At 43.0% G+C, this 27,936-nt stretch overlaps 1 protein-coding gene across 3 annotated transcripts in view; it reads left to right on the top strand.

The window, feature by feature from the left end:
* Positions 1-6,762: 6,762 nt before the first annotated feature.
* LOC121323557 (diacylglycerol kinase beta-like) overlaps positions 6,763-27,936 on the top strand; it is a 44,415-nt gene continuing 23,241 nt past the window's right edge. The window contains exons 1-17 of one of the 3 annotated variants that reach the window (XM_041264681.1): positions 6,769-7,246; positions 16,550-16,944; positions 17,221-17,297; positions 19,077-19,097; positions 20,208-20,358; positions 20,913-20,975; positions 21,516-21,773; positions 22,313-22,471; positions 23,891-23,940; positions 24,087-24,161; positions 24,317-24,436; positions 24,629-24,746; positions 24,838-24,926; positions 25,044-25,160; positions 26,315-26,413; positions 26,716-26,829; positions 27,671-27,744. In XM_041264681.1, coding sequence (XP_041120615.1) covers positions 16,878-16,944; positions 17,221-17,297; positions 19,077-19,097; positions 20,208-20,358; positions 20,913-20,975; positions 21,516-21,773; positions 22,313-22,471; positions 23,891-23,940; positions 24,087-24,161; positions 24,317-24,436; positions 24,629-24,746; positions 24,838-24,926; positions 25,044-25,160; positions 26,315-26,413; positions 26,716-26,829; positions 27,671-27,744 — 1,652 coding nt within the window. In that variant the 5' untranslated portion in view covers positions 6,769-7,246; positions 16,550-16,877. Of the gene's footprint in view, positions 7,247-16,549; positions 16,945-17,220; positions 17,298-19,076; positions 19,098-20,207; positions 20,359-20,912; positions 20,976-21,515; positions 21,774-22,312; positions 22,472-23,890; positions 23,941-24,086; positions 24,162-24,316; positions 24,437-24,628; positions 24,747-24,837; positions 24,927-25,043; positions 25,161-26,314; positions 26,414-26,715; positions 26,830-27,670; positions 27,745-27,936 lie in introns of all 3 variants that reach the window. The other 2 variants (XM_041264683.1, XM_041264682.1) reach the window with 2 other exon arrangements.

Genomic DNA, 27,936 nt, shown 5'->3' on the forward strand with positions numbered 1-27,936 from the left:
CCCATCACCCATCAACACTCACACACACTCTCTCATACTCACACTCACACTTACAATTACACTCACACTGTCTTACACTCACACTCACACTGTATCACTCACACTCACACTGTCACTCACACTCACTGTATCTCTCACACTCACACTGTATCTCTCACACTCACACTGTATCTCTCACACTCACACTCACACTGCCTCTTACACTCACACTGTATCTCTCACACTCACACTGTATCACTCACACTCTCACTGTCTCTTACATTCAAACTCACACTTTCTCTCTCGCACACATACTCACACTGTCTCTCTCACACTCACACTCACACTGTCTGTCATACTGTCTCTTACACTCACACTATCTCTCTTACACTCACACTCACACTGTATATCTCACACTCATACTCTCTCTCACACTCTCTTAAACTCACACTGTATATCTCACAGTCACACTGTCTCTCTCACACTCACACACACACAGACATATGTTATCTGTATTAGCTCATAAAGAGGGCTGTTGCCAGTGATATATATATATATATATATATATATATATATATATATATATTATATATATATATATATATATATATATATATATATATATATATTATATATAGAAGGTTCTTCCAATGGTGTTATATCCGCTAGGTGGGTAATAAGTAGCTCTTTGGAGAAAGGTGGCAGAGCTGCTAATGCCTGTGAGCCCTTATTATTACAGAGCTGAGTCAGGAAGAAGGCAAGCAGGGAGAGAGGGGGAGGAGGGGTTAAGAGAGAGAAAGACTGTGCATAGCAACAGAGAGCAAGGTGCACAGGGTTTCAAAAGTTCATTCAGAGTACATGTATCTTACCTTTTATATCTTACCCTGTGAAATTTAAAAAGTCTCCCCTAGCTCTAATCCTAACAACAATCCTAACCCTAACCCCAATCCTAAACCTAAACCTAAACATAACCCTAACCCTAACCCTAACCCTAACCCTAACCCTAACCACAATCCTTACCATAACCCTAACCCTAACCACAATCTTAACCCTAACCCCTTTTAATTCTAGTCTACATAGATCAAGTTCCCTTCATAGCTCTTTGTAATAATTATTTCAACGGCACCAAACCACCTCTCCCTCCTCCTCATCCTCCTCCATACCTCCTTCCACAGTAACAGCGCTCCTCACTTCAAATTTAGCTGTTAAGGTAGGTCTGAGAGATGAACTGATCATTCGTACAGAATATTCCCCTGTCTCCCTCGCGAGTGCTGCAGCCTGGCAGCTGTGTTTGCGTCAGGATGTGTCTGTAAGCTCGTCAGGAACTTGTTTTCAAGGAAATCTCATTCTTTAAAAGCCTGGAAAATCTATTAGGCGCTCTGTGAGCCTGGATGGTTTCAGGAACACATAGCAGAGATGAAGCAGGAGAGCGCTGGACAGGATCCCTGGAGCTGAGTGTTTATTCGGCTCACAGAAACCCATTGAAGACACTGCTGTTAGCATCAGCTCAGCTTGCTCAAAGAGAGATATACAGCTCCAAGGGGATTTACCAGGGGAAACTTTAAACAGCTTCCCGAATCAGCTCTTTATTTCAATGGTTTTATTACAGATTTGCTCTCCAGTTGGGTATTGGGGAGTGGATGTCAAATAAAATAATGAACTTTTAGAAATGAAAATGTTAGCTAGTGGGGAAAAACAATGTGTAATTAAACTGCAGCGAATGTGTACTGTTTGGGGAGGTTTAAGAGGAGTTCTGCTACATTTTTCATTATCCAAACTCCAGTGGAGAGCTATCACTGTAACCTGATATATTAAAATAAGTGCCACAATATAACTTGATTGAATGATCTCCTGGTATCATTCAGGTATTATACAAACCTCTATAAATAGGAAATAGTGTAAATAATTGATCTAAAATAGGAAGAAATCAATTCTGAACATAACTTTACAGTCTTGCATATTTCTTCCCCATCTGTCAAAGTAGTTTGTATTGATTTATGAGCTCTGTTGGATTGATGTCCACTAACTGGGCATGCCCGAGACGCGTGCCTGCTATTCATGTACAATGCTTTGGCTGCTGGGTCAGGTAGCACCAAACGACCAGATGGGACCTGTTAGAGAGAGTAGAGGGACTTCACTACAAATCTCCCTGCTTAGCACCCAAGTCTCTGTCCTTTTCAGAGCCTGTATGCAGTAGTACTGTATAAAAACAAACACAATTAACCTAAACAGGAAAAGGGGTTTTATTAAAAGCATGAAAAACAAATGAAACCATTCCATAAATCTCACCCATTTCGCCAAGAGTGAAATAGATAGTTCTGCTTTATTGTTACAGTTGTTATGACTGTTATGGAAAGGGCAGGGGTTCAATATCCCCAGCCTTTTGACAAACACAAATAGAGCTCATCACTAAGCACCACTGGTTTGTTCAGCAAATTCTCCAGCCACCCTCCTTGACCCTAGGATTCGTGACAGGCAGCCCACTGTAGGCAGCTGCCTCTCTTACTGTTCAGTTTGCTGCTGCCTCGCTCAGCGTCAAGGTGCTTCAGCGAGAATGGAAAGCAGGGCTCCTCTGTGTCCCAACTCCACTGCACACAAACAAGCACCCAGCCTGCAGATCATGGAGGCTTGTTTCTGTCTGTTTCATTGTTTGGTCATGATGGTGACTAATCATTAATTGTATTCATTATAACTGTATTACGTAAATCAATTACTAACCCTTATAAAAGTTCACTGCTGTATTTGTGCACAGTTTGTTTTGCAGTTTTATCATGCTTAACTTTTAGTGACCCAAGTGATCCAACCAACATAGTAAACAAACAGAAATGTATTGTATTCATGTAAATGCTGTTCACCAGGATGCAGCACCTTGTTTTTGTGAGGGTCCCAGGGGACAGCATGGTATCAACCATAGCTAACCACATTGCTGTAACACATCATTCTCGACAGTGGCATACAATCGCCAGGTATTTGAGGAGCACAATTTGGCTTCGGCTTTGTGCACACCAAGACTGCAGCAAGAATGAAGTTTCATTCATACTGAACTCTCTTTGTGACTGTTCTCATCCTCTAAAATCTTTTCACGTTTACTTACAGTAGGGTAAAATCTAAATTGCAACACTGCCCTGCAGAGCCTGTTCATTGCCTATAGCGCTGCTTTATTGTGTGCACTGTGCCACGTCATTCCTGTAGTGCTGTTTTATTCTGTGCACTGTGCCACGTTATTCCTGTAGTGCTGTTTTATTGTGTGCACTGTGCCACGTCATTCCTGTAGTGCTGTTTTATTGTGTGCACTGTGCCACGTTATTCCTGTAGTGCTGTTTTATTGTGAGCACTGTGCCACGTCATTCCTGTAGTGCTGTTTTATTGTGTGCACTGTGCCACGTCATTCCTGTAGTGCTGTTTTATTGTGTGCACTGTGCCACGTCATTCCTGTAGTGCTGTTTTATTGTGTGCACTGTGCTACGTCATTCCTGTAGTGCTGTTTTATTCTGTGCACTGTGCCACGTTATTCCTGTAGTGCTGTTTTGTGTGCACTGTGCCACGTTATTCCTGTAGTGCTGTTTTATTGTGTGCACTGTGCCACGTCATTCCTGTAGTGCTGTTTTATTGTGTGCACTGTGCCACGTCATTCCTGTAGTGCTGTTTTATTGTGTGCACTGTGCCACGTCATTCCTGTAGTGCTGTTTTATTCTGTGCACTGTGCCACGTCATTCCTGTAGTGCTGTTTTATTCTGTGCACTGTGCCATGTTATTCCTGTAGTGCTGTTTTATTGTGTGCACTGTGCCACGTTATTCCTGTAGTGCTGTTTTATTGTGTGCACTGTGCCACGTTATTCCTGTAGTGCTGTTTTATTGTGAGCACTGTGCCACGTTATTCCTGTAGTGCTGTTTTATTGTGTGCACTGTGCCACGTTATTACTGTAGTGCTGTTTTATTGTGTACCACAGAACTAGGTGTTACTATCAATTTGTTATTTAATTAAGATCTCAAAACCTTGGTACTGGTGCTGCATTGCTTTTCAGTGTGGTGGAAATACTCTGTGTGTGTGTGTGTGTGTTTGCAGACATGGAATGTTGCTCAAGTATGGACTTTTAAACTAATTCATGTATGTATTCATTCCTGTAGTATGTTTGTATGTATGTACGTATGCAGCCAGTGGTATGGATTTGCAAGATGAAACAACTGCACTGGAGCTGTCTGCTGGCTGCAAAGAGCGAGAATCCTGTTTGCACGACTGCACATGCAGTTTAAACCAGCTAGCTCGTGGCTTTTTACCCCTCAGAAAGCATGTGTCAGTGAAAGCTCGGCTGCATTGCCAGTGAGCTCACGCTTACTATAGAAACAAAAAGATATTCATTTTCTGCTTTAATGTATTTCACATTCAATCTCGAGGTGATTCGCTGCCAGCATTATTCTAAAGAGCCAGATACTAAAACGATCACTGACTGTAAGATAATCAGAGAAGCACAAAGGGACTCTGGTGGAGATAAATGCAATATCTGAATGTGTTACCATCCTTTGAATTATGACAAAGCAGCGAAGGGGCTTTCTGTCCTTATTAAAATGCAGACTCCTGTGACTCTCATGGCACAGATGTGTAGTGCATGTCACTGTGCCTAGATCCTGTTACCAATGAATCCTCCGTCCCATCATTGCGGGTTTGAGGTGTACAGCACACACTGGTCTCGACGTGCCCTTTCAGTCTCATTGAGATGCTTTTCGTTCTCCTCCAGCTCTCTGCAGGCTCCTGTGCTCGACAGAGCCGTGAAGAATCTCCCGCTAGCTCGCCATGCGTCAAAGTAATTAAGACTTCCTGTTAATCTTCTTCTGCTTCAGCAGCAAGGTCAACGAGACCCCAGGCAGCAATGGTGTGTGATGGAAATGACATTAACCCTTAACCTCCAGAGTCCTCTATTTTAGACAATTCCCTGTTTCTGACACCCCAGCAACACTGGCCTCTTTAAAACCCTTGTTACATACGCATACCAGATGTTAAGTTCTGGCAGACTTTAACATTCACAATGGCTGGAGGCAGAGGGGTTCATATTGTAAAGGGTGTTAAACTTATGAAGCAAAATGATCTAAGTCAACCTATCAAAGATTAACTAAATATGCTCTTATCTATTAAAATTATTTCGTTAAAAAAAAAAAAAAAAAAAACACTAATACAACATTGAAGCTAAAAATACACAACGTAAGCACCTAAATGAAATGTTTGAATTGTTTTTTAATATTGGTTGTTTTGACTACTTTTTTCCTTCTGAAGCAAATGATTTATAGTAAAGAACTCAGAGAATCAAGCACATTCAAAAATAATGATACATGCAGAGGTATGTCACAATGTTTCCTTTCATTACTCAGTCTAAAAATAAACAGTTTATTTTGGTAGCTTCTGTCTCTCTTCTCTTCATGTGTTTGACAGACAGGCTCTTCCCAGCATTTGCTCGCTCTGCTTGGTTTCCTTGTCTTGTTAAGGCCCTAACAGGCCAGGAAAGTAGCTGTCTCACTTCCTGCCTGTGCTTCTCTGATGTGTCAAACAGCAGCTTCTCACCCTGCTGGTGCTCTTCGTGTCATGGCAGGGAACTCGGCACTGCCAAGGTTGGCACAATGAGATCACCTCTGGAGTGTGACCTGCAAAGAGGCTTGGAATCACGATCAAGTCTGGTCTGTACTTCTAGGGGTGTGATCTTAGATACTAGCCTGGCTTAGCCTGCAGCTAACATCTCAAACTCCAGAAGCGTTCTCTCATAAGGGTAGATGGAAGTGTTAGAAACTGTCTGAATAATGTTACGTTAACATATCCAATACAAACTGACAAAAATTGAAAAACATGACATCAAAATACTGTATTGCTATTATGGCTTCCAGTATGTTAAATTAAAAATCTAAAGTATGTTCATATATATTTTTTTTAATTCTGGCTGATTAGAGCTTTTGGCCACAGCTGTGTATCTAAGTGCACATCATACATACCAGCTGGACACCTGCATTACTGTCCATCCTCACTCAGCACTGCCACACATGCAACCACTGGAGCAGAAAATACAGTCTTACACCAGCAGAGGCAGGGGTGTCAATGGGATGGGTTATATAGATAGGACATTATGTATAGACCTGGTTCATAATTCCCTTTTAGTCCTAAATGTATTCCTTTGCATGTTGCATGCCCCTGAAACAAGGGTATTTAATATAATTGAAGAAGAATATTCAACACGACTTATTAAGGAGAATATGCGTGTGTTGTACCAGAAGGGTGATAGGTGACAGCTGTAACAAATAGCACCACTTGTATGCAATTAAAATGACATTGTGTTGCATATTAGAGGTAGCTTTTAAAACATTCTTGCTGGAAGTGTCTGTGTGGCATCACAAGTGCTGCTATCGTGAGTCTCATCACACAAACAAAACGATTCTTACACTTAGAATAAAAGTCTCTCTCTCTCTCACACTCATGCACACACACACCAATCAGACTGCTTCCTGGGGATCAGGCAGCACAGGAGACACCCCCGGGGGCCTCACCTCTGAACTTTGGCATTTCAAACCTCTTCTCAGAACAGTCAACACCCCTTCTCCAAAGTACAATACTGTAGCTGCCAAAAACCTTTCTATTTTGTTGGTTGTTTATGGATGTTTTAGAGTGGATTATTGCTATTTTGTTATTATAACAGAAAGATGACGTTAGACTTTAAAATGGTATTTTATTATGGTAAAACACATAGATAGAGTCTAAACCTTGGTAAATGCCTTGTATAGGCATGGTAAAAGCATGTTTAAAATGACTGGATTTCCCATTGTAAACCTGACACTTCTTGTAAAGGTTGTCTCAGAGAGAGAGAGAGAGAGAGAACAGAGCTGTTTGTGAGAGAAGAGCGTGTAAGAGAGAAAAGCTCTGGTGGTTGATTTGTGAGGGGAGGGATAACCACAAGACTGTGATGTGACACAGCAGTGTTGAGAGAGAGAGAGAGAGAGCACTGTGCAAACAGACAGTCACAAAGTGCACAGACATCCAGCCTTGCAGCAAAAACACGAGAAATTTAGGAAGGGAAAAAAAGGGGGAGCAGGACCTGGTGGAGGAGATACGCTGCTACCTGTCTTCTTCTCTTATCAGTGAATGGGCTGTTATAAGAACAGAAGGAAGCCTCCTTCCTCTCTGCAGCAGTAGAGATGATTCCGGGCAGCGTGGTGCTTGTTCAGCTGGGGCAGGGGGTTTAGCAGCCCAGCACTTCAGAAGAGGGACAGCAGAGACACAGGCACTGAGAAGGTAAGTACCAGCGTTCCCCTCCTCTTCATCCTACAACAATGCAATTCATGAGCCCAGTGGCGGCTGCTTCAGCCAACTCGATCTTCTGCAACTGGGCTGGGATCTTATTGAGATTCAGCTTGCTTCTGATTGCCAGAGCAGCCTGCTGTGCTATCAGGACTAGCTGTTATTTATTTACAGTACAGTATGTTGTAATACATTGTTTAAAAAATAGCACTACCAAATAACCTGTGCTGTAGTTCCATAATGAGAAATTATTACTGTACAAAGCTGCAGATATAATGTTTTAATACAATACATTTTTATTCATGTACTGTAGGTGTGTTCATCCTGTATCATGTGAAATAAAACTACAGTTCTACAGCTCCTTAAAAATGAATGGAGGTACTCTGCATGCATACTCGAGACTATAGATCAATAGCATGGTTATTGAAGAGCACCAGCCTATGGTATTTATTAACCCCTGCAGAGATACATATACAGAGACACGGGGGTATTGAGGAGGCACCTTTACATACACAAGATTTAACCAGAGAACTGCTAATCCAGGTGTGGTCAGATTTTGTTCAGGTGTTCTTTAGCACAAGTTATGGTGTCAGAATCTGAGGAACCATGGAGGTGTGTATTCATCTATGACACCCACATTTTTACAAATATTTAGAGAACCGCTTTTCCAGTTGTGTTGGCAAGTTATTGAGAGGACCACTGGGAGCGATGTTGTTGGCAGGTTATGCATGTTTTTCAGATGCATGTATAACTCACACATGCTGGTTTTTATATTGCTTTAATCTTCAGCAATGGATCCTTGTGTTTTTCACTGCCAGAGAGAACCCCCAAGTCATTGAAATAAAAAAACAAAGCTTCTGTGCCAAGGAGTTCCCACACAATGCATTCACTGCACTGCTCATTCACTCCATTCCCAGCAGAAAGAAACCTTCATTGCACTAATCTTTGCAAAAAAAACCCTTAAGAAACAGTTGTTCTCCCACTACTATCATAAAACACACAGCAAAAGTCAATGTAAATGTTGTAACCTGTCGCAAGCGTTACTGCACAGAGTCACCCAGTGCTAGAATTAGATATTTTAAATTGTGCATGTATGTAATCGTGACCTACGCCAGCTTTTAGCTTAACAAGGAAAAAAGCACCTCTAGGCAAGTTTCCCTTTTTTTATTATACAGCAGGAAGCGATTTGGACACATCAGGGATAAAATTAAACACAATCACAAGGTAACCAAAAGACACAATCAGATATACAAGTACACTAACAACAATGCAATTGTTCAAGCCTATCAATCACTTTTAACAACAGCTGACACTGTAAAGGGTTATTTTTCTTAAAAACTATAAATGATGAATTGATAAAAATGCAAATTTTATTTCTAAAAACTATTCAATAAACTCTTACCTTACCGTCTACACAACCAAGGGCTGGTACTGTAATAGCCCCAAACTAGAATACTCTTACCCACAATTTCATTCCTTTAATTGTCCAAATTCACTTTCCCACTAAAGGCACCACCACTCAAGTCTCAGTGTGTAGCACTAACACCTAGAGGCGCCCAAACAATAGCAAAAGAGAATGGACAGATTAGTCTAAGAAACCAGTACACAAACTGCTTTGTATTTAAGCAGACACACAGTATATGCGCTATGCTAAGTCAGTAAGACAGATATGCAAACACACACACACACACACACACACACATACACACACATTATATATGTATATTTATCTGCATTCTACCCAAGCAGTGAAAAGAGTATGCAGTTCAATATTCAAACACACACACACTCTACACACAGAGGAAAGATTAAATGGCAGCAGGCACGCCCCACTAAAACACTAGCCAGCCCACTAAACAAGTTACGAGACTAGAAATATACAAGCCTTTGTACTTAACTCATATTTTCACTCTGAGTAGCTCTCCCTTCAGCAGCTGCAGTCAATTCTGGTTGCCTGGCAGTTAGTATTATTCTTTAAGAATATCCCGTATCGTTTACAAATCTCCAGCGGCTTTACTCTGTGTTTCGGCTGTCCTGTGCCATTATCTTCCCTCCTTCTCTGCTTCTCTCGAATCTACATGTTGCAGTTTTTCTCTTCTATTTCATTTTGTTTTGTTTCATTTAGTTTCGCTTTGTTCCGTTTAGTTTTGTTTCATTCCATTCCGTTTAGTTTCATTTCGTTTAATTTCATTTCATTTCATTTCATTTTGTTTCGTTTTCCTGTATCCATGTTTCTAGCCTGTCTTTGCTTTCCCAATACAGGTCTTTATAAAGTGGGCGGCGTGGATTCTAAATCAACAAAAGGTGCTAGTAGTTAACTAAGTGTTGCCGGGCAATTATTAATTACTAAATTAAAGTGACAAAATAATCACATCACTCAGTGCAATGAATAAAGTGTACAAACAAATAAAAATACAATTCAAAAGTAAATCAAACTACACACTGAATTTAAATAAAACATGCTTGTGTAATTAAATAAAAAGTGCGCCAATTAAATTTAATTAATCAGAAGTGACTCTTGCAACATAAAGTCCCAGAATGATAGTTTGAACTTTAATTGTTTGCCTTAATAAGCAGTGTAAACATTGTAATGTAAATTGTATATACTGTTCATCTCGCGTACTGGTTGTGAATGTATGATATATCCAAGCCTGTAACCAGGACACCATTGAAAACACCATAACTCCTCCCAAGAGACTACCAGTCCCAGGACTAGAATAAACACTACAGTAATATATCATACATCTGGACATCAGTGTGTCCATGTGAAAAGTTGTTGAAAATGGGGGGAGATGGTAGAGGGCATGAATAAAGGAAAGTGTCACTCATTCGATTCTGCAATGACAGGAAAGCACAAAGTGTGGCACTTTCTAAAGCTCGCATTTTGTAACAAAACATTTTGGGTGTAGATTAGCTGTGTGTGTATCTGTTTCCACTTGTTTCCTCCTGACTGAAGCAGCAATGCTGCATGTGCAGTGACAATGGTTGCATGCTTTTTGGGGTTTTTTGTAATGCATTGTTCAAATGTGCATCTGAAATTATCTTAAAATAATGTTATCATTTTGTTTAGCGTGTCTTTTTTTCCTTTTAAAGAAAAGCAGTTATCTATTCACAAAGCATTTTTCTATGTTAACTCCTCCAATTAGCCATGTAGTGTTCTGTTGAATAGAGCGTGTTTGGAAGTCTGCAGAGCATGTATGAAGTGATGTGTGTTTCATTGCTTAACCAGTAGGAACACAAATTTCAAACAAAGGTTTACAATTTTCCAATGTTTTGACGCAGTAAGCAATAGAGAAATTTTGTCTGATCCAGTTTTTGACTACTGGAACTAATTACAGTGTGTTTACTGGGTGATTGTACAGTATACCATTTGTATATTGTTTTTACACGTTTCTGCCACTGTTACAAGATATTGCTTCATTACAATCGATTTAAATAATGCAAATATAAGTACTATTAAGAGTACCTTCATTTATCGTTCTGGTTTTACCAAATAATTACGTACTACTTAATAAGTGCCTTTGTGCTGATAGTGAGTTCTAGAGACCCAGCCCACCACACAGGTGATGAAATACATTGATGTAAATCAGCTACACTAGACAGTGTATCATCTGCATGCCTCATAATCAGTTCTAATTACTTTTTTTTAAAACCGTTTTCTAGTACAGTAATTATATGTGTGTGTTGCTTAAGCTCTCAACCAGTCAATGACTGACAGTGATAACACTTTATATTGTGTCTCTAATGACTGTGTACTGACATAATAGTTACTTAGTAAATCCATGTGTACTTACGCATACTTGCAATGTTATTATGCAATGTACTTAATATATTTTTGCACAATATATGTACATATACAATTGTATCAGAAAAGGGTTAAGGTTAGGGTTCAGGTTAGGGTTTGGGTTTGTTTTAGGGTTAGGGTTATTTTTTGGGTTAGGGTTAAGGTTAGGTGAGGGTTAGGGTTAGGATTAGGGTTTGGGTTTGAGTTAGGGTTAGGGTTGGATTAGGATTAGGGTAAGGTTAGGGTTAGGTTTGGATCAGGGTTAGGGTAAGGGTTAGGTTTAGGGTTAGGTTTGGAGTTAGGGTTGTATATTGCATTTACTTGTTTGATATTTATTCAGTCTTTAACCAGTATTTATCACCAATTCATTTAGCATGTTGTTTTGCTGATCTTGTGGTCCGCATGGATGTTCTCGTACTTTTTCGCCTGCTGTTTAAAACCCTGTTAATTAGTTATTAGCACGGCATGTAGGTAAAGCAGGATACTTACCTGATGGCACAGCAGCACAGCAATTTATTGAAACAATTAGTTTGCTGCTTGCAGGTCCTGCACAGAGCTTTGTGCAAGTTAACTCTCTCCCACAGTAAGAGCACATTGATCTGCTTTCTTCATTCAAGGCATGCACTCTGTGCTGCAGTAATCAACTGGGTCACATTTAGCTGTGGCACTGCAGGGAATCTGCTGATTAATTCAGTACCAGAAAGCTGAGAGGTTGCGTATTAAGACATCTGCTCATTGTTTGAGATGCTGGAGAGCTGCGAATGGAGTGTTTAGCGCTCGTAATAAGGAGATCTGAGTGGATAGTTCACTGAATGAAGATTGGCTTGGGAGCTTCTCTTTTGACCAGGGCGAGTTGCTGCCTTTAAAAGGCAAGCAAGCTGTCAATGAAACGCAGCCCTCAGTTGCATAGGGGGGGAGGCATTCACTTGGGACTTTTTTAGAAGGAAGCATGAATGAGAAAAGAAATCTGTTTCTGCTCCTCATTTCAGATGAGCATTGGTTTTGTCAAAGCTGTCAGTGTGTGCTGATTGATCATAATAGGACTGACCTGGGTGTGTATTGTTCCCTCTGGAGCCACGATACATTACAGCCTATAGCTCCTTATCAAGAAGCTGGGCAATGGTGACACTCAAAGACACAAATTCAGATTTAGAGTGCTTGGTAACACTTTGTAATAAGGGATTTATAAATGTGTAATAAATAATGTTTCTACAACATTGTCCTGTTATTAATATTAATAACACCCAGGGGCTATTATAGCAATACAGTGCTGTAACACATGACTAAGGTATTTGTAAGCATTGTATAACTGCTAATCTTTGCAACAGAAATGGGTGTTTAAAATGGTATTATATTGATCCCATATAGAATGGGAAGTACAATTACAATAATTCGGCAGGTCTGAACTCCTGATCCAGTCTCCTGGGAAGCAACGCTATTTGTGCTGATTGGAATAAAATAAACAAACCAATCAATAGTTCCTTTTTTTTAGCCAGGCGAGATTACATGTCACATTTCATTTTAACACTCACCTGTCAATAGGTGAGTGTTAAAATGCAGATGAGTGTTAAAAGCAGGTAAGTGTAGTTAGAATCACTGTGAGATGTTCACAGGCTATTTTCAGAAGGACAGGTCGTTCTCAGTGTATTGAAGACAGATACGAGATGAGCCACAGGTCACAGTCACAGACAGCCTGGCACAGTGCGTTGTGGGCACAGGCATTACCCTACAGGACTCGTATCAGTGCTGCTCAATCCCCATCTCCTGCACCCGTGTAAAACCGTGTCAAAGCACGCACACAATGCACATTACCCCAGAGGTTCTGAGGAATGGTAGACACATTGTTTGTTGCTACAAACCCCAAGCCCCACCCCCTGCTCCCCATCTCTGTCCCTTTTAAGGCTTTTTCCTCTTTTTCCTGCTTTAAACAAACATTTCCTAACAATAATTCCTAACATTGTGCATGCAGAGGTGTGTGTATTCCATTCTATTTATGGGCTGTACTGGTAACAGCAACATGCACCTTTGAATCTGGTCACATTCTGCATTGCGTGCCTGTATGCAGTGCACTGCACGCCAGTCTGTCTTTTGAAGTGTGATTGTACTGGTTACTTGCTTGAAGCTGTCAACATTCCTGCAGCAGGATCTTCTCTCAGCACCCATACTCCTTTTTACAAGGGGGTCTGTGGCGGAGTGTCCCGTCCCTTTATGTTTATTAGTGTTTTATGTTGTATGTAGTGTGTTAATGTTGGTGTTTATGTATAAATTACACAGACTATTAATATGGGTTACAAGCACGAGTGTTTAAAATGTATATTTGTATTTAGGCACGAGGATTGTACAGCACTTCAAGTGCAGGTAAAATAATATGTGAGCACGGGGAATTGCACTTTATTAATTCATGTGCAGTTATACCGTGATGCCAATTGAATGATTGATTAACAATCGAGTCTCAGTACAGCTGCATAAAAGCTGCATGTTTTCACTCACTCAGGGTTGTGTGTTTGTGAGTGGAGAACGGGAGAGAGAAGGAGTAGATTAAAAGTATAACAATTACTACAGCGTGCTGGAAGCGCCAGCACGGTACTTGTTTGTTGGGTTCGTCCACTGTCTTGTTTAGTGTTGTCCATTTTGTTTGTTTGACCAACGTGCCCTTTATTTTCAGTTGTGTGTTTTGTTTAAACCTTTTGTTTGTGATTATTATTTACTAATAATCACAAACAAAACATAATTATTATTTATTAGTCACAGATTCACCACCATTGATCATTGTTTGGAGTCTGCATTTCTGGTTTGACGTCACCCCTGCAAAGCCATCCTGTTCACAGGGTCCCATGATAGAAAGGCAGCCGATAATTTTAGAGCAATTAATACACAGCACTCCCTAACCATCCTGCATCATTCCCTTCAGCCTCACAGCACAGCCAGAGCTTTCCGCCGTTCACAATTTATCTTTTATCTTTCCCTTGACATTTCCTTTATATAGTTAGGAAATGTTTCTTCACTATAATAGCACTTGGACAGCAGCTTATACAGGGTTATCTAGACTAGGGAGTTGTGCTTTACATAAAGGAACATAAAGAAGTCTACTGCAGGTTTTCGGATCTGATGGTCAAGACCAAAATGTTTGATGGGTTCCCAGGTGGCTCACCCAGTAAAAGCACGGCTGTGTAGTGTGTAGGGTGAGTTACGTGGTCAGGGGAGCGCAAGTTTACGTCCTGGCTCTGCAAAGTAGCCGGCCATCACTGGGGATAATGGAGGGAGCGTCACATTGGCTTTGGTGCTCCTGTCGACTCCTGGCCTTTGTCCTGCAGTGGCTAGCTGACATCCACTTTGGGTTTCTTGGTGTAAAAGAGGAAGCTAGTTTAGTGCGATTGAAAGAAACCCACTGGACCTTCAGTTCTCCAGAGCTGTGAGGAGAAAAAATGAATCAACGTTCTAAATTGGGGAGAAAATCGTGGATAAAATAATTGAGCACTCTAAAATAAAAAATAAAAATAAATGTTTGGTGCTTGCTTATGGTCTCTATTAGTACTTCAGAAACATGCACAAGTACTTAACAGACAACTTAAGCTCCTGGCTGCACTGTTTAAATGTTTTTCTTAACTCAGTGTGTTTATTGCAGGTCGTTGAATGTTTATCACTCCTCCTTGCCAGAGCACTCCTGATGTCAAGTTTAATATGAAGAGCACCTTTCCTGGTTCAATCAATACATCCGCCACTCTGCTGCTCACCACTGACGCTGGGGAACTCACTTATCTTACAATTATGGAGAATATACATATATATATTTCTCAATATTTCAGTTGCAATAATGTATCAAGTGATCTCGTTGTGACTTTTTTGCATGTTGTCTATGAACCACAATATAAAATCCATGGCATAATATTGCTCTGCAAAAATACAACCCTATGCAACAGCTGTGCTGTCAGTTAGTACAGGGCTTGTGTAAAGAGATGCTGTCTTTACTGTTGAATCCTGTGCAGTGTGGATTTGTGTTGTACTGTTGAATCCTGTGCAGTGTGGATTTGTGCTGTACTGTTGAATCCTGTGCAGTGTGGATTTGTGCTGTACTGTTGAATCCTGTGCAGTGTGGATTTGTGCTGTACTGTTGAATCCTGTGCAGTGTGGATTTGTGCTGTACTGTTGAATCCTGTGCAGTGTGGCTTTGTGCTGTACTGTTGAATCCTGTGCAGTGTGGATTTGTGCTGTACTGTTGAAGCCTGTGCAGTGTGGATTTGTGTTGTACTGTTGAAGCCTGTGCAGTGTGGATTTTTGTTCTTTTTTGTAATGTCCTGTTTGACTGTGGTAAACAGCGATTGTATAGCCACTGCCCCTGAGGACCCACTTGTAAATGAGATGTGATTATGTGTTGGAATATAGACAAAAAAGACAAACACAGTGTTTTCTTCTGGACCTTTCTGGACAAATGGGATATTTTCACACGCCCCAGTTATGGCAGTCCTCAGTCAAAAGATACATTTAGAAATCAGCGAGGACTGATCTTGTAAATCATACTAATAACAAGAACAAAGATTCAGCCAGGGCAGGATCCTGGCAGACCTCATCTTGTATACACTGACCCATTTGTCTCCTTAATCTTTATTGCAGCAGACTGCTGTGACGTCAGGTTGCTAGGCGACCAGTCAGGCAAACGGAATCCCTCCGTTAGAGGAGGGGAGGCCCAGTCTCACTGGCTGAGTACAGACCTTATGCAAGGCACAACTGCGGTGGTAGGGCTGTGGTTTCAAACAGCAGAATGGGTGTTCTACAGTTAAAACACACCACATTGCGTTTAGGCAGCATGACACAACTGAACTGTAACTGCAAATGAACATACTTTTTGCAGGTAATACAATACAGTAATGACAGAAGTTTGTGTTTCTTCCACAATGAAAATCATTCAAAAGTAAAAATAAGTTTTTCTTGAAGTCGGAACATAGTCTTGCTCGTTCTATGAGTTTCTTGAAGGAGGCTGCACAGCAAACTGGTTTCTCTCCCAGGGTTTCAACCCCCCAGAGTTTCCTTTTCCTACATGCACTCAGCACCGCACTGTAGTTTTTAGCATTTTTTCCTGTCATCCATGCTGTATGGCAGTAGAAATGTCCAATCTGTTCTCTTTTCTAGAAACATGCCTAGTTTTCTCTGGAACCTGTTGATATTGCTCCTCATAATACTGCGTGTTTACTAACTATAGTCATGCCTGGATTCCCTCTCTGTTCGTCCAAATATCCTGATTTTAGAAGAAGTCTTTCATGAGCACAGTGCAGGGCCTGTGATGTACTAATAGAGAACATTTCTGTTAAAAATGAAATTCTTTCACATTAGTGGGTCAAACTCCTATGAATTCCAATGCATTGGCTGCCAGTGGAGTTCCACTTGTTCATTAGGAATTTGTCAACTTCACTTTTTAAATATTTTCAGGACTAGAAAAACTGCAGAAAATTACAACAAAACATTTGTTTTTGAGATCTAACTCCAATGTAATTCTATGAAATTTCCTGTTTCCTCAGGTCCCCTCACTCTGCTGACATCAAAGGCACCCTGGCCAAGGCAGAGAGATTTCTGGATCGGTGAGACACAAGATTTCAGCCCCCGGGAAACTCGTCGAGTGATATCTGGAGCTGAGTGTTTATGTGCAGCCATTGAGATGAGAAGACAGTGAGCTCCTCAATCCCACTGTTCCTCTTCTGACCCTGCCTGGCTCCATCTAACCCTCTGCTGACCTCCCTCCCTCCTCCCCCCTGCCTGCAGTCAGGATGATGTCACTGTGCAGCCTGCACAGCACCAGCTCTCCCAGACACCAACGCAGATAATCTCTCCAACCTCACGAGCAGGACGATGGGCGATGGAACCTGGGTGGGCCTCAGCCCGGCAGAGTTCGAACAGCTGCAGCAATACAGCGAGTGTGAGTACACAGACACCTTCTCTAATTGAATTTCAATACAATGACTGGATCTTAAGTCGCTCCAGTAAACTACGCAAATAAGCAGCCATTCTCCCACTGGTTCGGTAGATTAACATATACCAGCATGTGCCAGTGAAGGAAAGGCCAGCAAACCAAGAAGCTTCTTTAGTTTAGTTGAAGATGTTATGATTGGATGAGTGTTTAAGTGCTGAAATGATAGACTCCTTTACTCTAGAGGACATTTGAATGAAAGCCAAGATGTTTCTGTCGTTGCAGATTCCACAAAGCAGCTGAAGGATGTGCTGAAGGAGTTTCATGGGGACGGGGTTCTGTCCAAATACAACCCGGCACAGGTACTGAGCGCTGACAGCACAGCCATCAAGGCTGTCAATGTGTGCACCCCCGGCACTACACTGAAGGGAAATGTTTAACCAGGACGGGTGCTTTCAAGAGAAAGGAAATGCTGGTGTAGGAAAGTGTTACGGAACATCCTGCAAAGTTTACAAGAAACGCATTGCGTGAAATTTGAATTTGAGCAGCAATTAATTTTGCAAAATTTCCTCAGGAGCATTCACCTGGAGAAAACAAAAACACTGGTCTAAAGATCTCAGTGCATCCAGATTAAGGTCCCTCCTGCAACAATGCTGGTTTTCCTTTCCCACGTTTCAATCACAGCACCAGCACTGCTGCAGAACACGGGAATGTTTAAAAGAAATAATCTCTCTCTCCTGGCGAACATTCCCGAGTGAAAGTTAGAAAAATGTAACGTAATTTCCCAGTTTGCGATAAGGACAACATGGGATACAGCAAAGTTAAAGTAATGTGTTTCTTGTAAATACTGCAGGGGGTTCTGTAACACTTGAAACAAAAAACAACATCATTACCTTACTATCAGTGGCAAAGGAAGCTTTTTACTTTTGAGGGGTGTAACGGGGTGATGTGTTATGTGTGTGGGCCATCACTGAATAGTCAGGAGACACACAGCACAGGCATGCAGATTTAATAAACACAGGTGCTGACACTAGCGTACCAGCAATGGTAGCCCTAGTGTCTCAATTGAGACCAAGCATGAAACATTGCAGAAATTTTGTTCTAGGTAATTATAAAAAGCCTTACAAACAGCATTTCATTTTATTATGTCATAAAAATACCGACCTGAAATGGCAGAAACAGGAATTACTTTTAATGGCAATTTTATATAGGCCCTACATGTAAAAGCAGAAATGTTTTACTGTAAATTGCTGCCAATAAAGTCCTGCAAACTTTGTAGATTAACTGATTCATTTACAGTATTTCACAGTAAATAAAGTTAGAACACAAATGCAAGCCCACATATACCTGTATATTTACAGTTTACAGGCATTCAATATCAAACATAAATATGGCGGGCCCCAAGTTCAAGTTCAGGCGCCAGTACTTACGATTGATCATAAAGAATACAGTACCTAATAAACTCTTCCAGTAAGTTAGAAAAAATGATTCTGCAAATCCACAGCTAGCTTGCACAAGCAAACCAAGAACACACAAATGGAAACATTCGGTAATTAACAACTTGGTAAAAACTACTCTTAAGTGAAGCTCGTCTACAATGTCCCTATAACTTCCTTTGTTCCAAGTAGAGAGTGAAAGTAAATCATTAATTTCAAGTGTTGCATCATGATAAACAAGCAAGGCAACTTGTTTTTCATACGTGAGCCTCGGAGCGTTCATTTGGCAGGAAGTGCCGTTGGTTGAGATGCATTCTGGAGGCTGTGGTTTCTTGACAGGTGTTTAAGCAGCACATTGTGATTTGCCCTCCTGACAACAGACTCTGCATTGATCTGCCGGCTGCACTGAATAACCACCAGAAACAATCGGCTCGTATCATAGTGTAGCAATGCCTTGGCACCGAGGTTCTCAGACTGCAAAAAACATACAGTTTAAATGTATTTTTTTGAAATTCAAATAGGCAGATGTTGCTGACTGTGTTGCATTTTGTAGTGGGATTTGAATTGACCACACAGTGCTGCAAAAAGGATTTTAAAGAGACCATCGGGTTCTGCATACCCGCTCCTACTCTGTGCTGTGAGCTGCTGCTTATGTTCTCTCTGCTGAAAATAAACTGTCTCACTCTCCACCTCAATGCTTTGCAGAAGCAAGATGTTCTCAGTCAAGTAGGCTTTTCCTCTAGATCTCTGGGATTGTGTGTGTCTGCAGCATGCATGCTTTAAGAGTTTGTCCTCATAATGCATTTCCATTGATTGTGTGTCTGCAAGAAGCTAACCTCTGAAATGCTTGTCTGCAAACTGTCTCTCCATTAACTTCCCGTCCTCAAATTGGCTGGACACATAGTGTATGTGTACAGATTGCTGGTCTTCTCATTTGCCACATTGCATGTCTACAAATTACATAGCTGTGCATTGCTTTTTCAGCACAATGACTCGTGTGCATAACACTGAAATAATGGGTTCACTTCCAAAGGAAGAGAAAGTGTGTGCAGAATCCAGGAATAGGGGTCGGGAGTTGGCGGTTACTGCTTTTTAAATCTCAAATGCAACTGGGAAGTTGACCCAGTACTCTCCAAGCATTCTTCAGACCATTTGAGCCCTTATTAGGAAGTGCCTCAGAGTCACTCTGAATTTTTCTTTTGTGATATACTGTAGATGTTTTAATATAAACTTAGCCAAGCGATTCAATGTTACAAAGGCAAATGAGAGTGCTTTGAATATCTGAATCAGTTGCAAGGATTCTAGAGATCCAATTAGTTCAAAGATGTTATTAAAACCACAGTGAATCTCTAGCCCATTTGAACTCATGTATATTGGTCAACAATCATAATTAAGTTTTGCTAATAACTTCCTGTTTGTAATTGAGGTCGAGCTAATGAGAACATAGACAGGCAGACTAGAATCATCAGTGGGATGGAAATGATTGGAGCCAGCAACAGTACAGCTCCCTCTCCATCTCCTGCTTGCTCCTCCCTCTCTCTGCTCCTTTTCTCTATCCCTCTCCTACTCCCTCCCCCTTTCTCCACTCAATCCTTCCCCCCACTCTCCCTAACCCCCCTCGTTCCACACTACTCTCCCCCTCCCCTCCTTACTCACTCAATTCCTCTCCACCCTTCTCCCTCCAATCCACCCTACTCTCCACCCATCTTCACCCCCCCACACTCCACCCTACTCTCCCTTGCCCCCACTACATACACTCACAAAGTCACTTGAGTGAATATTGTATATGAAGCTAACTCAAATGCTCTCCCCTCCTCCCCTGTCTTGCTATCTCAGCCAATCGATTACGAGGGATTCCAGCTGTTCATGAAGACATACCTGGAGGATGATATCCCAGAGGAGCTGTGTCAGCATCTGTTCATGTCCTTCAAATGCAAAACCTGCCAGAGCTCTCCGGAGCAGCATCGATCCGGGGGCAATGTGATGGGTAAGAGTCTGGATAACTACAACATAGCAGCAATACAATACAAAGAAATACTGCAACACAGCAACACAACAAGGCAGAGGTGACTCGATACCGACCCCTACAAGGTAATCTGATGGGTGAGAACAACAGTACAATTCAAAAATACCACAATGCACAAACTTTCTGTACTGGCCCCAAATGGACATGAGACATGATATTTTCTTGACTTCCAGAGTCTGTGTTTCTTTGGCGCCATCTTGTGTCAGTGTGTAATGAATAACTAGACCTCTAAATTTGCTATGCCGGCGACACATTGTTCTTTTTTGAGCTGGTTCTCAGCTCTGAGCATCGCTGGCTGTGTGGAGGGATGCTTGCTGGTTCTCATCTTCTGCCTTGCTCCGCTGCTGCTCTAGACACCCTGTCTCGCTCTTGTGTGCCGAGACCTCCCATCTCTCCCAAACCTTGCTCCTTTCTTTCTCCCCTCCACTCCACTCCTGTCCTCCGACCACTCCCCTTTCCTCTCTGCTCTCTCTGCTGAACTAGCTCTACGTGCCCTCTCTCTCTCGCCTCTGCAGAGCCCCGGTCGATTGACGCTGGCTTCTCTATCCAGACTGAAGTTGCCTGTGCCCCTATTACAGGTACTGGCTGTCTGAGCTGAACGGTCCTGTGATCACCATCACACTGTGCTTGTCTATAAGTCTCTTTCCTCTCTTTGGAACAGAATTCCAGCTGTGTTGAACCAATAGGGACTGACCCGCTTGCTGTTGGTGCTGTGCTGTGTGTGTGGTGTTTCTTTGTTGTTCATCAGGGCTTCAATGAATTAGTTGTTCATAAGGATGATCACATTAAGATGGGGGCACTGTGTGCTACAGTCCTGAATGTGTTAAGATGAGTTTTACATGGGACTAATGCAGTGGAGAAGGCTGCTGCTGAGGGCTGTAGCTTCAGAGACACAATGATGCAAATGAAGGGGAAACTACACCTTGCACATCCCCTATTGTTTCAATGCTCATCACAGAGTGCTTTATCTGCCCTGATTTAGTTTTCATTGCCGAAGCTGGACATGTTTGTATCTTTGTAGTCTGATGCATCCGTGTTTTTCATTGTGTTTGTGGGCATTGCAATGGTCTGTATATTAACACGTAACCTGCCCTGCTCGGTGCGTGTTCCACATCCAGGCATGAACGGGAAGAGTATCCTGAGTGCAATGGGGCACCACACTCCTGACCAGACTGCCACCACTGGGGGCGCTGCATCCCCCTCCTCCTCCCGATCTTCCTCCCAGAAGTCTGCAGGGGACAGCAATACCCCCTGTGCCCACCCGAGGTCCCCCTGTTTACAGCAGTGTTCAGCAGGGGGAGGCCTGGCAGCAGCATTAAGCTCCCTTGGACCTTCTAGGATGTCTCCAGCCTCCCTGCTCAACCCCCAGTCTCCAGGTACACTAGAGGCTGTCACTTCATACTCAAAGAGTTTCCAAACCGTGCCCTGCAAACCTCCAAAAACTTAGCAACATAACTAGACTTTCTTGAACAGTCTTGAGGTATACTTGTAACCATCCCAGTTACAGCCTAATGTAAAAAGAAAATTTAAAAAATGCACACACATCGCAAACAGCTAGGCAGCCAAGCAGATTTGAACAGATTCAAACTTTCACAGCGCCCACACTCTTTGGAGAGATCCCTGCTTTTTTGACAGAAAGGAGACAGAAGTTTTCATCCCATTTCCATGGTTGAGTCCTTGTAGGCTTTTCCGTTACCTCTAGTGCATTTTGATTTGCTCCGCTGGTGGTATCCGATCCTCTTTACCCTGCTTGAAAATCAACAGAGCCACTCAGGTGGTATGTGCCCAATATAAGGATCTGGCATCTCCACTGCTAAATCAAGTGATCAAAACCAATCCTTGGAAATGAGATACAGGTGCATGCATTCCTTTATATCGATCATTATGAATGCACAGTGTTGTTTTGTGACCGCAGAGCGCAAGATTGCAGAGAAGCAAACGAGCGCGCTGCTGAGGAAGAGCCAGTCTCCGCTGAAGGGGTCCCTCCTGCCACCACCCCAGGTGGTCTATCTAAAGGACATTGTCTGCTACCTGTCCCTGCTGGAGCGAGGCCGACCCCAGGACAAGCTGGAGTGTGAGGAGCTACTGTACTACTGAGTGTGTGTGAGTCTGTGTCTGAGTGTGTGTGAGTCTGTGTCTGAGTGTGTGTGAGTCTGTGTCTGAGTGTGTGTGAGACTGTCTGAGTGTGTGTGAGTGTGTGTCTGAGTGTGTGTGAGACTGTGTGTGTGTGTGTGTGTGTGTGTGTGTGTGTGTGTGTGTGTGTGTGTGTGTGAGTCTGTGTCTGAGTCTGTGTGAGTCTGTGTCTGAGTGTGTGTGTGTGCACGCCTGTGTGCGTGTGTGTGTGTGTGTGAGTCTGTGTCTGAGTGTGTGTGAGTCTGTGTCTGAATGTGTGTGAGTCTGTGTCTGAGTGTGTGTGAGACTGTGTCTGAGTGTGTGTGTGTGTGCGCATGTGTGCGTGTGTGTGTGTGTGTGTGAGTCTGTGTCTGAGTCTGTGTGTGAGTCTGTGTCTGTGTGTGTGTGAGTCTGTGTCTGTGTGTGTGTGAGTCTGTGTCTGAGTGTGTGTGAGACTGTGTCTGAGTGTGTGTGAGTGTGTGTGTGTGTGTGTGTGTGTGTGTGTGTGTGTGTGAGTCTGTGTCTGAGTCTGTGTGAGTTTGTGTCTGAGTGTGTGTGTGCGCGCGTGTGTGTGTGTGATGTGTGTATGTGTTGTGTGTGTGTGTGTGTGTGAGTCTGTGTCTGAGTGGGTCGTGGGTACTATCAATTTGATAAAGCGTTGCCACAAAGACAGTAACTCCTGAAAAAACGGCATTGTGGGGACGTCCCTACTTTGTAAAACACCTTTTTGAGAACTAACTATGCCTTCAAATAAAAAAAAGGGCCAAAATATTTAGTCTTTTGTCAAATTTTACCCTTTGTGCAGTTTTGTCTGACTGGAGTTAGAAATAGTAAATAAAATTATAATGAGAGTCAATGAGAAGTCCCCACAAATATAGGAATGCAAACGTGTGTGTGTGTGTGTGTGTGTGTGTGTGTGTGTGTGCGTGTGTGTGTGTCACTCTGTGAGAGTAGATTGTATGTCTGTGTGTTAAATAGACTGTGTGTTGTTTGTGTGTGTGAGTGCTGTGGTTCAGATGATGACCACTGCCTTCATGAGAACAGCAATGGTGCAAGAGTACCCTCTAGTGGTGAAGCAGCAGCAGCACTTAGATTCTCTCTGCTGATCTCACCGCAGGAATTCTGGTTCTGGTCCTTAATTAACCATAGGTGATATATATATATATATATATATATATATATATATATATATATATATATATATATATATATATATATATATATATATATATAATATTAAAATATTAGGATTAGTAATAACAAAAATACAACAATCATAAGTGTGTTCTCCTTTTTACAAAGAGTCAGCCCCCAATGTGCTTGTCAGGGAAGCATGACGTTCTTAACCCCCCCCCCCCCCCCCCCCCACGTTCTGTTGCAGTCATGTTCCGGCTGTATGACGCTGATGGGAACGGTCTACTTGACAGCTCGGTGAGTAGCTGATGATTGTATGTCTCTGGGATGGTCCTGTCTGTTTGTCTCTCTGTCAGTGTGGTGATGACAATGCTTGTTGGATTTATTAAAGAGGTTTCTCCACCCTGGTGTCTGTCTGTCTGTCTGTCTGTCTGTCTCCTCAGGAGCTCGACCGAATCATTAACCAGATGGTCCATGTGGCCGAATACCTAGAGTGGGACTCCACTGAACTCCGACCGGTGAGGTGGGGGCAGGGGGTCCCATATAAACTATAAAATAATACAGTATTAAATAGTAGTGGCCATACACACTGGAGGTGGATAGTGGAGAGGGTGTATTTTGGAGAGGTGTGGAATATGCTCAGAGGCTCAGAGTTCCTGTCCTGCCCCTGCAGATCCTGCAGGAGATGATGGAGGAGATTGACTATGACCGGGACGGGACAGTCACTCTGGAGGAATGGATCCGGGGGGGCATGACCACCATTCCTCTACTGGTGCTGTTGGGCATGGAGACTGTGAGTACGAACTGTCCTGACAGACTTCGCAAGCACAGTCATAACATGGCAGCACAAAGCAGAGCCTTATAATAATGTTGCCCTCTTCCTATTGTTCCCAGACTGAGTATGATTGAGTGAGTAGACCCTTTCTCACCCCTGACTGCTCTCTAGACAAACGGCAGCTCTCTTGTGTGTCTGGTCTGGTTACAGAGCGTGCGTGATGACGGGCAGCACATGTGGAGACTGAAGCACTTCAACAAGCCGGCGTACTGTAACTACTGCCACAGCATGCTGCTGGGGGTGCGCAAGCAGGGCCTGTGCTGCTTCTGTGAGTGTCTACTGCCTCTGCTCACTGTATCTCCCTCGCCTTCAAGACAGTGTGTGCTCTCAAGCTATCCCCCTCTGTCTGTGTGTTTCAGTCTGCAAGTACACAGTCCATGAGAGGTGCGTGTCCAAAGACATTGCCCCCTGCATCAGCACGTACACCAAATCCAGGAGACACGGCAGCGTGAGTATCCACAGCATCAGGGGGAGTGAGGGGTTAATGCTGAGCAGACTGCTTTATCATGAGGACAGGTACTTCATTGCTGAAGCGCAGGCTGCTGATTTGGTTTCTCTGTTCCAGACTATGCAGCACATCTGGGTGGAAGGAAACTCACCCACCAAGTGTAGCCGCTGCCGCAAGAGCATCAAGTGCTACCAGGGGCTGACCGGACTGCACTGCGTCTGGTGCCAAATCACTGTGAGTAGTTAATTAAAGGCTGGAGTTACACTTTGAAAATGTGGCCCATAATATGTACAAGATAGTTTGTCTTATTACCACGAATAGCCTAGATTAGCAAGAAAGAAAAAGAAAAAAATGAGATTTTAACTATCCATTGTTTCTGGTGAATCAACAAACCATTGTATTAGATCAGAAATTGTGAGGTCACACCACACCATATTAGCCAATGAATGTAAAGGCAGTCCAGTTTAACCAATCAGAGAGCTTTCTGATAAAATAAGTAGGGTCCACAAGCTTTAGGAGTCGCGCATTCCATGACTGTTACTAAAAATGAAGGCAGGTTGACTCGGTCACTGGATCCAAGCAGCATAAAGGTATTTTTACTGGCTACAGGCTTTGCAATAATGACTGGGATTCCAAACTACCTGGAGAAATACAAGCTCTCCTTTCAGCAAAGAAACGGCATACCTTTTCAAAGCCAGCATCATTGCTGAAACAATACTGCATAAATAGCTCCTAAAAGCACCCAGCTTACATTATTTATCATCAAGTCAAAACAGCTGAATATTGCCAATAGTAAATGCTGCAGTAATACAGTTCATGGTCAGCAGGTGGAGCTGTTTGTCAGTTTTCCAGACATTCATTCGCTAGTACACAACACCCACAACCTCACAGACACCCCCCTGCTGACTGTCTCTCTCTGCTTGAAGGCTGAACTTGACCTGCATGCTGAAAAGCTTCTGACCTATTTTTCTGTCTAGCCGATGCTGTAATTGTCTAGTTCCTATATTAGAAAGGACCATGGCGTCGGTTCAAACAAGTTACATTGATAATCCCTCGAAGTGTAATTTATATAAAATACTTATCATGCAGTGCTACACAACAATCACCTGTCTGATTTTTTGAAAATCCAGTTTCTCCTCTTTCTCTAGTCTTTCTCTGTTACCCCCTCTTTCTGCCCATTTCTCTAGTTCCCTCACTCTCTTTCTCTTTGTAAAGCTGGACAGTTCCAGACGTCGATTTCCTCAACACAAATACGGTCATTAAAACATATAATGAGGAGGCGAATTCATTCAGTTACTGTCTCCTGGTAAAGCTATGAGGTGTAACAGAAAGTTTGTAAAGACTTACACATTTAAACAGGCCAGTGACCATGTTCCATCTCTCCTCAGCTCCACAATAAGTGTGCCTCCCACGTGAAGCCGGAGTGTGATGGAGGTTCTCTCAGGGACCACACCCTGCTGCCCTCCTGTATCTGCCCTGTGGTGCTGGTAAGACACCGTGCCAATTAGGGTGATAACAAGGGTGGGATTAGTGTGGGTGCAAAGTGGGGCACTGGAGACTGGGCCCTCTGTCTGCTTGTATCAATGTTTTCAGCAGTGGTGTTGTATAGAGTTCAGATATAAACAAATTTTACCTTGAGAATCCTTGGAAACCATGAGAGATCTTTGTACCTCCTGTAAACTTTATACCCCATCTCTCTCTTCTCTTCTCTATCTCTCTCTTCTCTCTCTGTGTGTCTCTCTCTCTCATCTCTCTGCTCCTCTCGCTCCTTTCTCAATCCCTCTCTCAGGACCGCCAGTCCAATTTGAAGCGCAGTGAAGGTGAGTCTCCATCCAGCACCAGCCCTGATGACAGCAGCCAGAGCTTCAAATTCCACACCACGGTGGACGGCCAGGGCCTGCAGGTATCGCAGACCCACTGTCCAGCTGATTCCACTTTGCATTCATGGACGAGAAGAACACAGACAGAGGGCTATAGCAATTCAGATATGATTCCTGGCAGAGGAAGTGAAAAAAATATGAAAATGTTAGCATAGAGATTTAGAGCAACACATCAACAACACATACTCACCACTGAGACTGACGCGCTGCTAGCATCAGCACAGTCTTGACATCACAATGCCAGTGCTGTCTCAGTTTGCCAGTGCTGTCTCAAGAGTTGTGTATGGATTCCAAACTGCCTGGAGAAATACAAGCTCTCCTTTCAGTAAACAAAGGGGGTACTGGGGTTCAATTGTGCATGGCAGTGCTGGGGTTCAGTTGTGCATGGCAGTGCTGGGGTGCAGTTGTGCATGGCAGTGCTGGGGTGCAGTTGTGCATGGCAGTGCTGGGGTGCAGTTGTGTATGGCAGTGCTGGGGTGCAGTTGTGTATGGCAGTGCTGGGGTGCAGTTGTGTATGGAGTGCTGGGGTGCAGTTGTGTATGGAGTGCTGGGGTGCAGTTGTGTATGGCAGTGCTGGGGTGCAGTTGTGTATGGCAGTGCTGGGGTGCAGTTGTGTATGGAGTGCTGGGGTGCAGTTGTGTATGGCAGTGCTGGGGTGCAGTTGTGTATGGCAGTGCTGGGGTGCAGTTGTGTATGGCAGTGCTGGGGTGCAGTTGTGTATGGCAGTGCTGGGGTGCAGTTGTGTATGGCAGTGCTGGGGTGTAGTTGTGCATGGCAGTGCTGGGGTGCATGGCAGTATTTAAAGCTGTGTAGCAGAGTGCAGTATGGTGTATTATGATATGTAACTGTGCCTCCCTCTCCCAGATCACTCCCCTGCGTGGAACACACCCGCTGCTGGTCCTGGTCAACCCCAAGAGTGGAGGCCGCCAAGGAGAGAGGTGAAGGCTGTCATCTATCACTCCCTCAGTCTCTCTCTCTCTCTCTCTCTCTCTCTCTCTCTCTCTCTCTCTCTCTCTCTCTCTCTCTCTCTCTCTCTCTCTCTCTCTCTCTCTCTCTCTCTCCCCCTCTCATCTCTACCACTCTCTCTCTCCCTCCCTCCATCTCTCCCACTCTACCGTTCTGTATCTGAT

Source organism: Polyodon spathula, chromosome 11 (assembly GCF_017654505.1).
Source record: "Polyodon spathula isolate WHYD16114869_AA chromosome 11, ASM1765450v1, whole genome shotgun sequence".
NCBI classification, from domain to species: Eukaryota; Metazoa; Chordata; class Actinopteri; order Acipenseriformes; family Polyodontidae; genus Polyodon; species Polyodon spathula.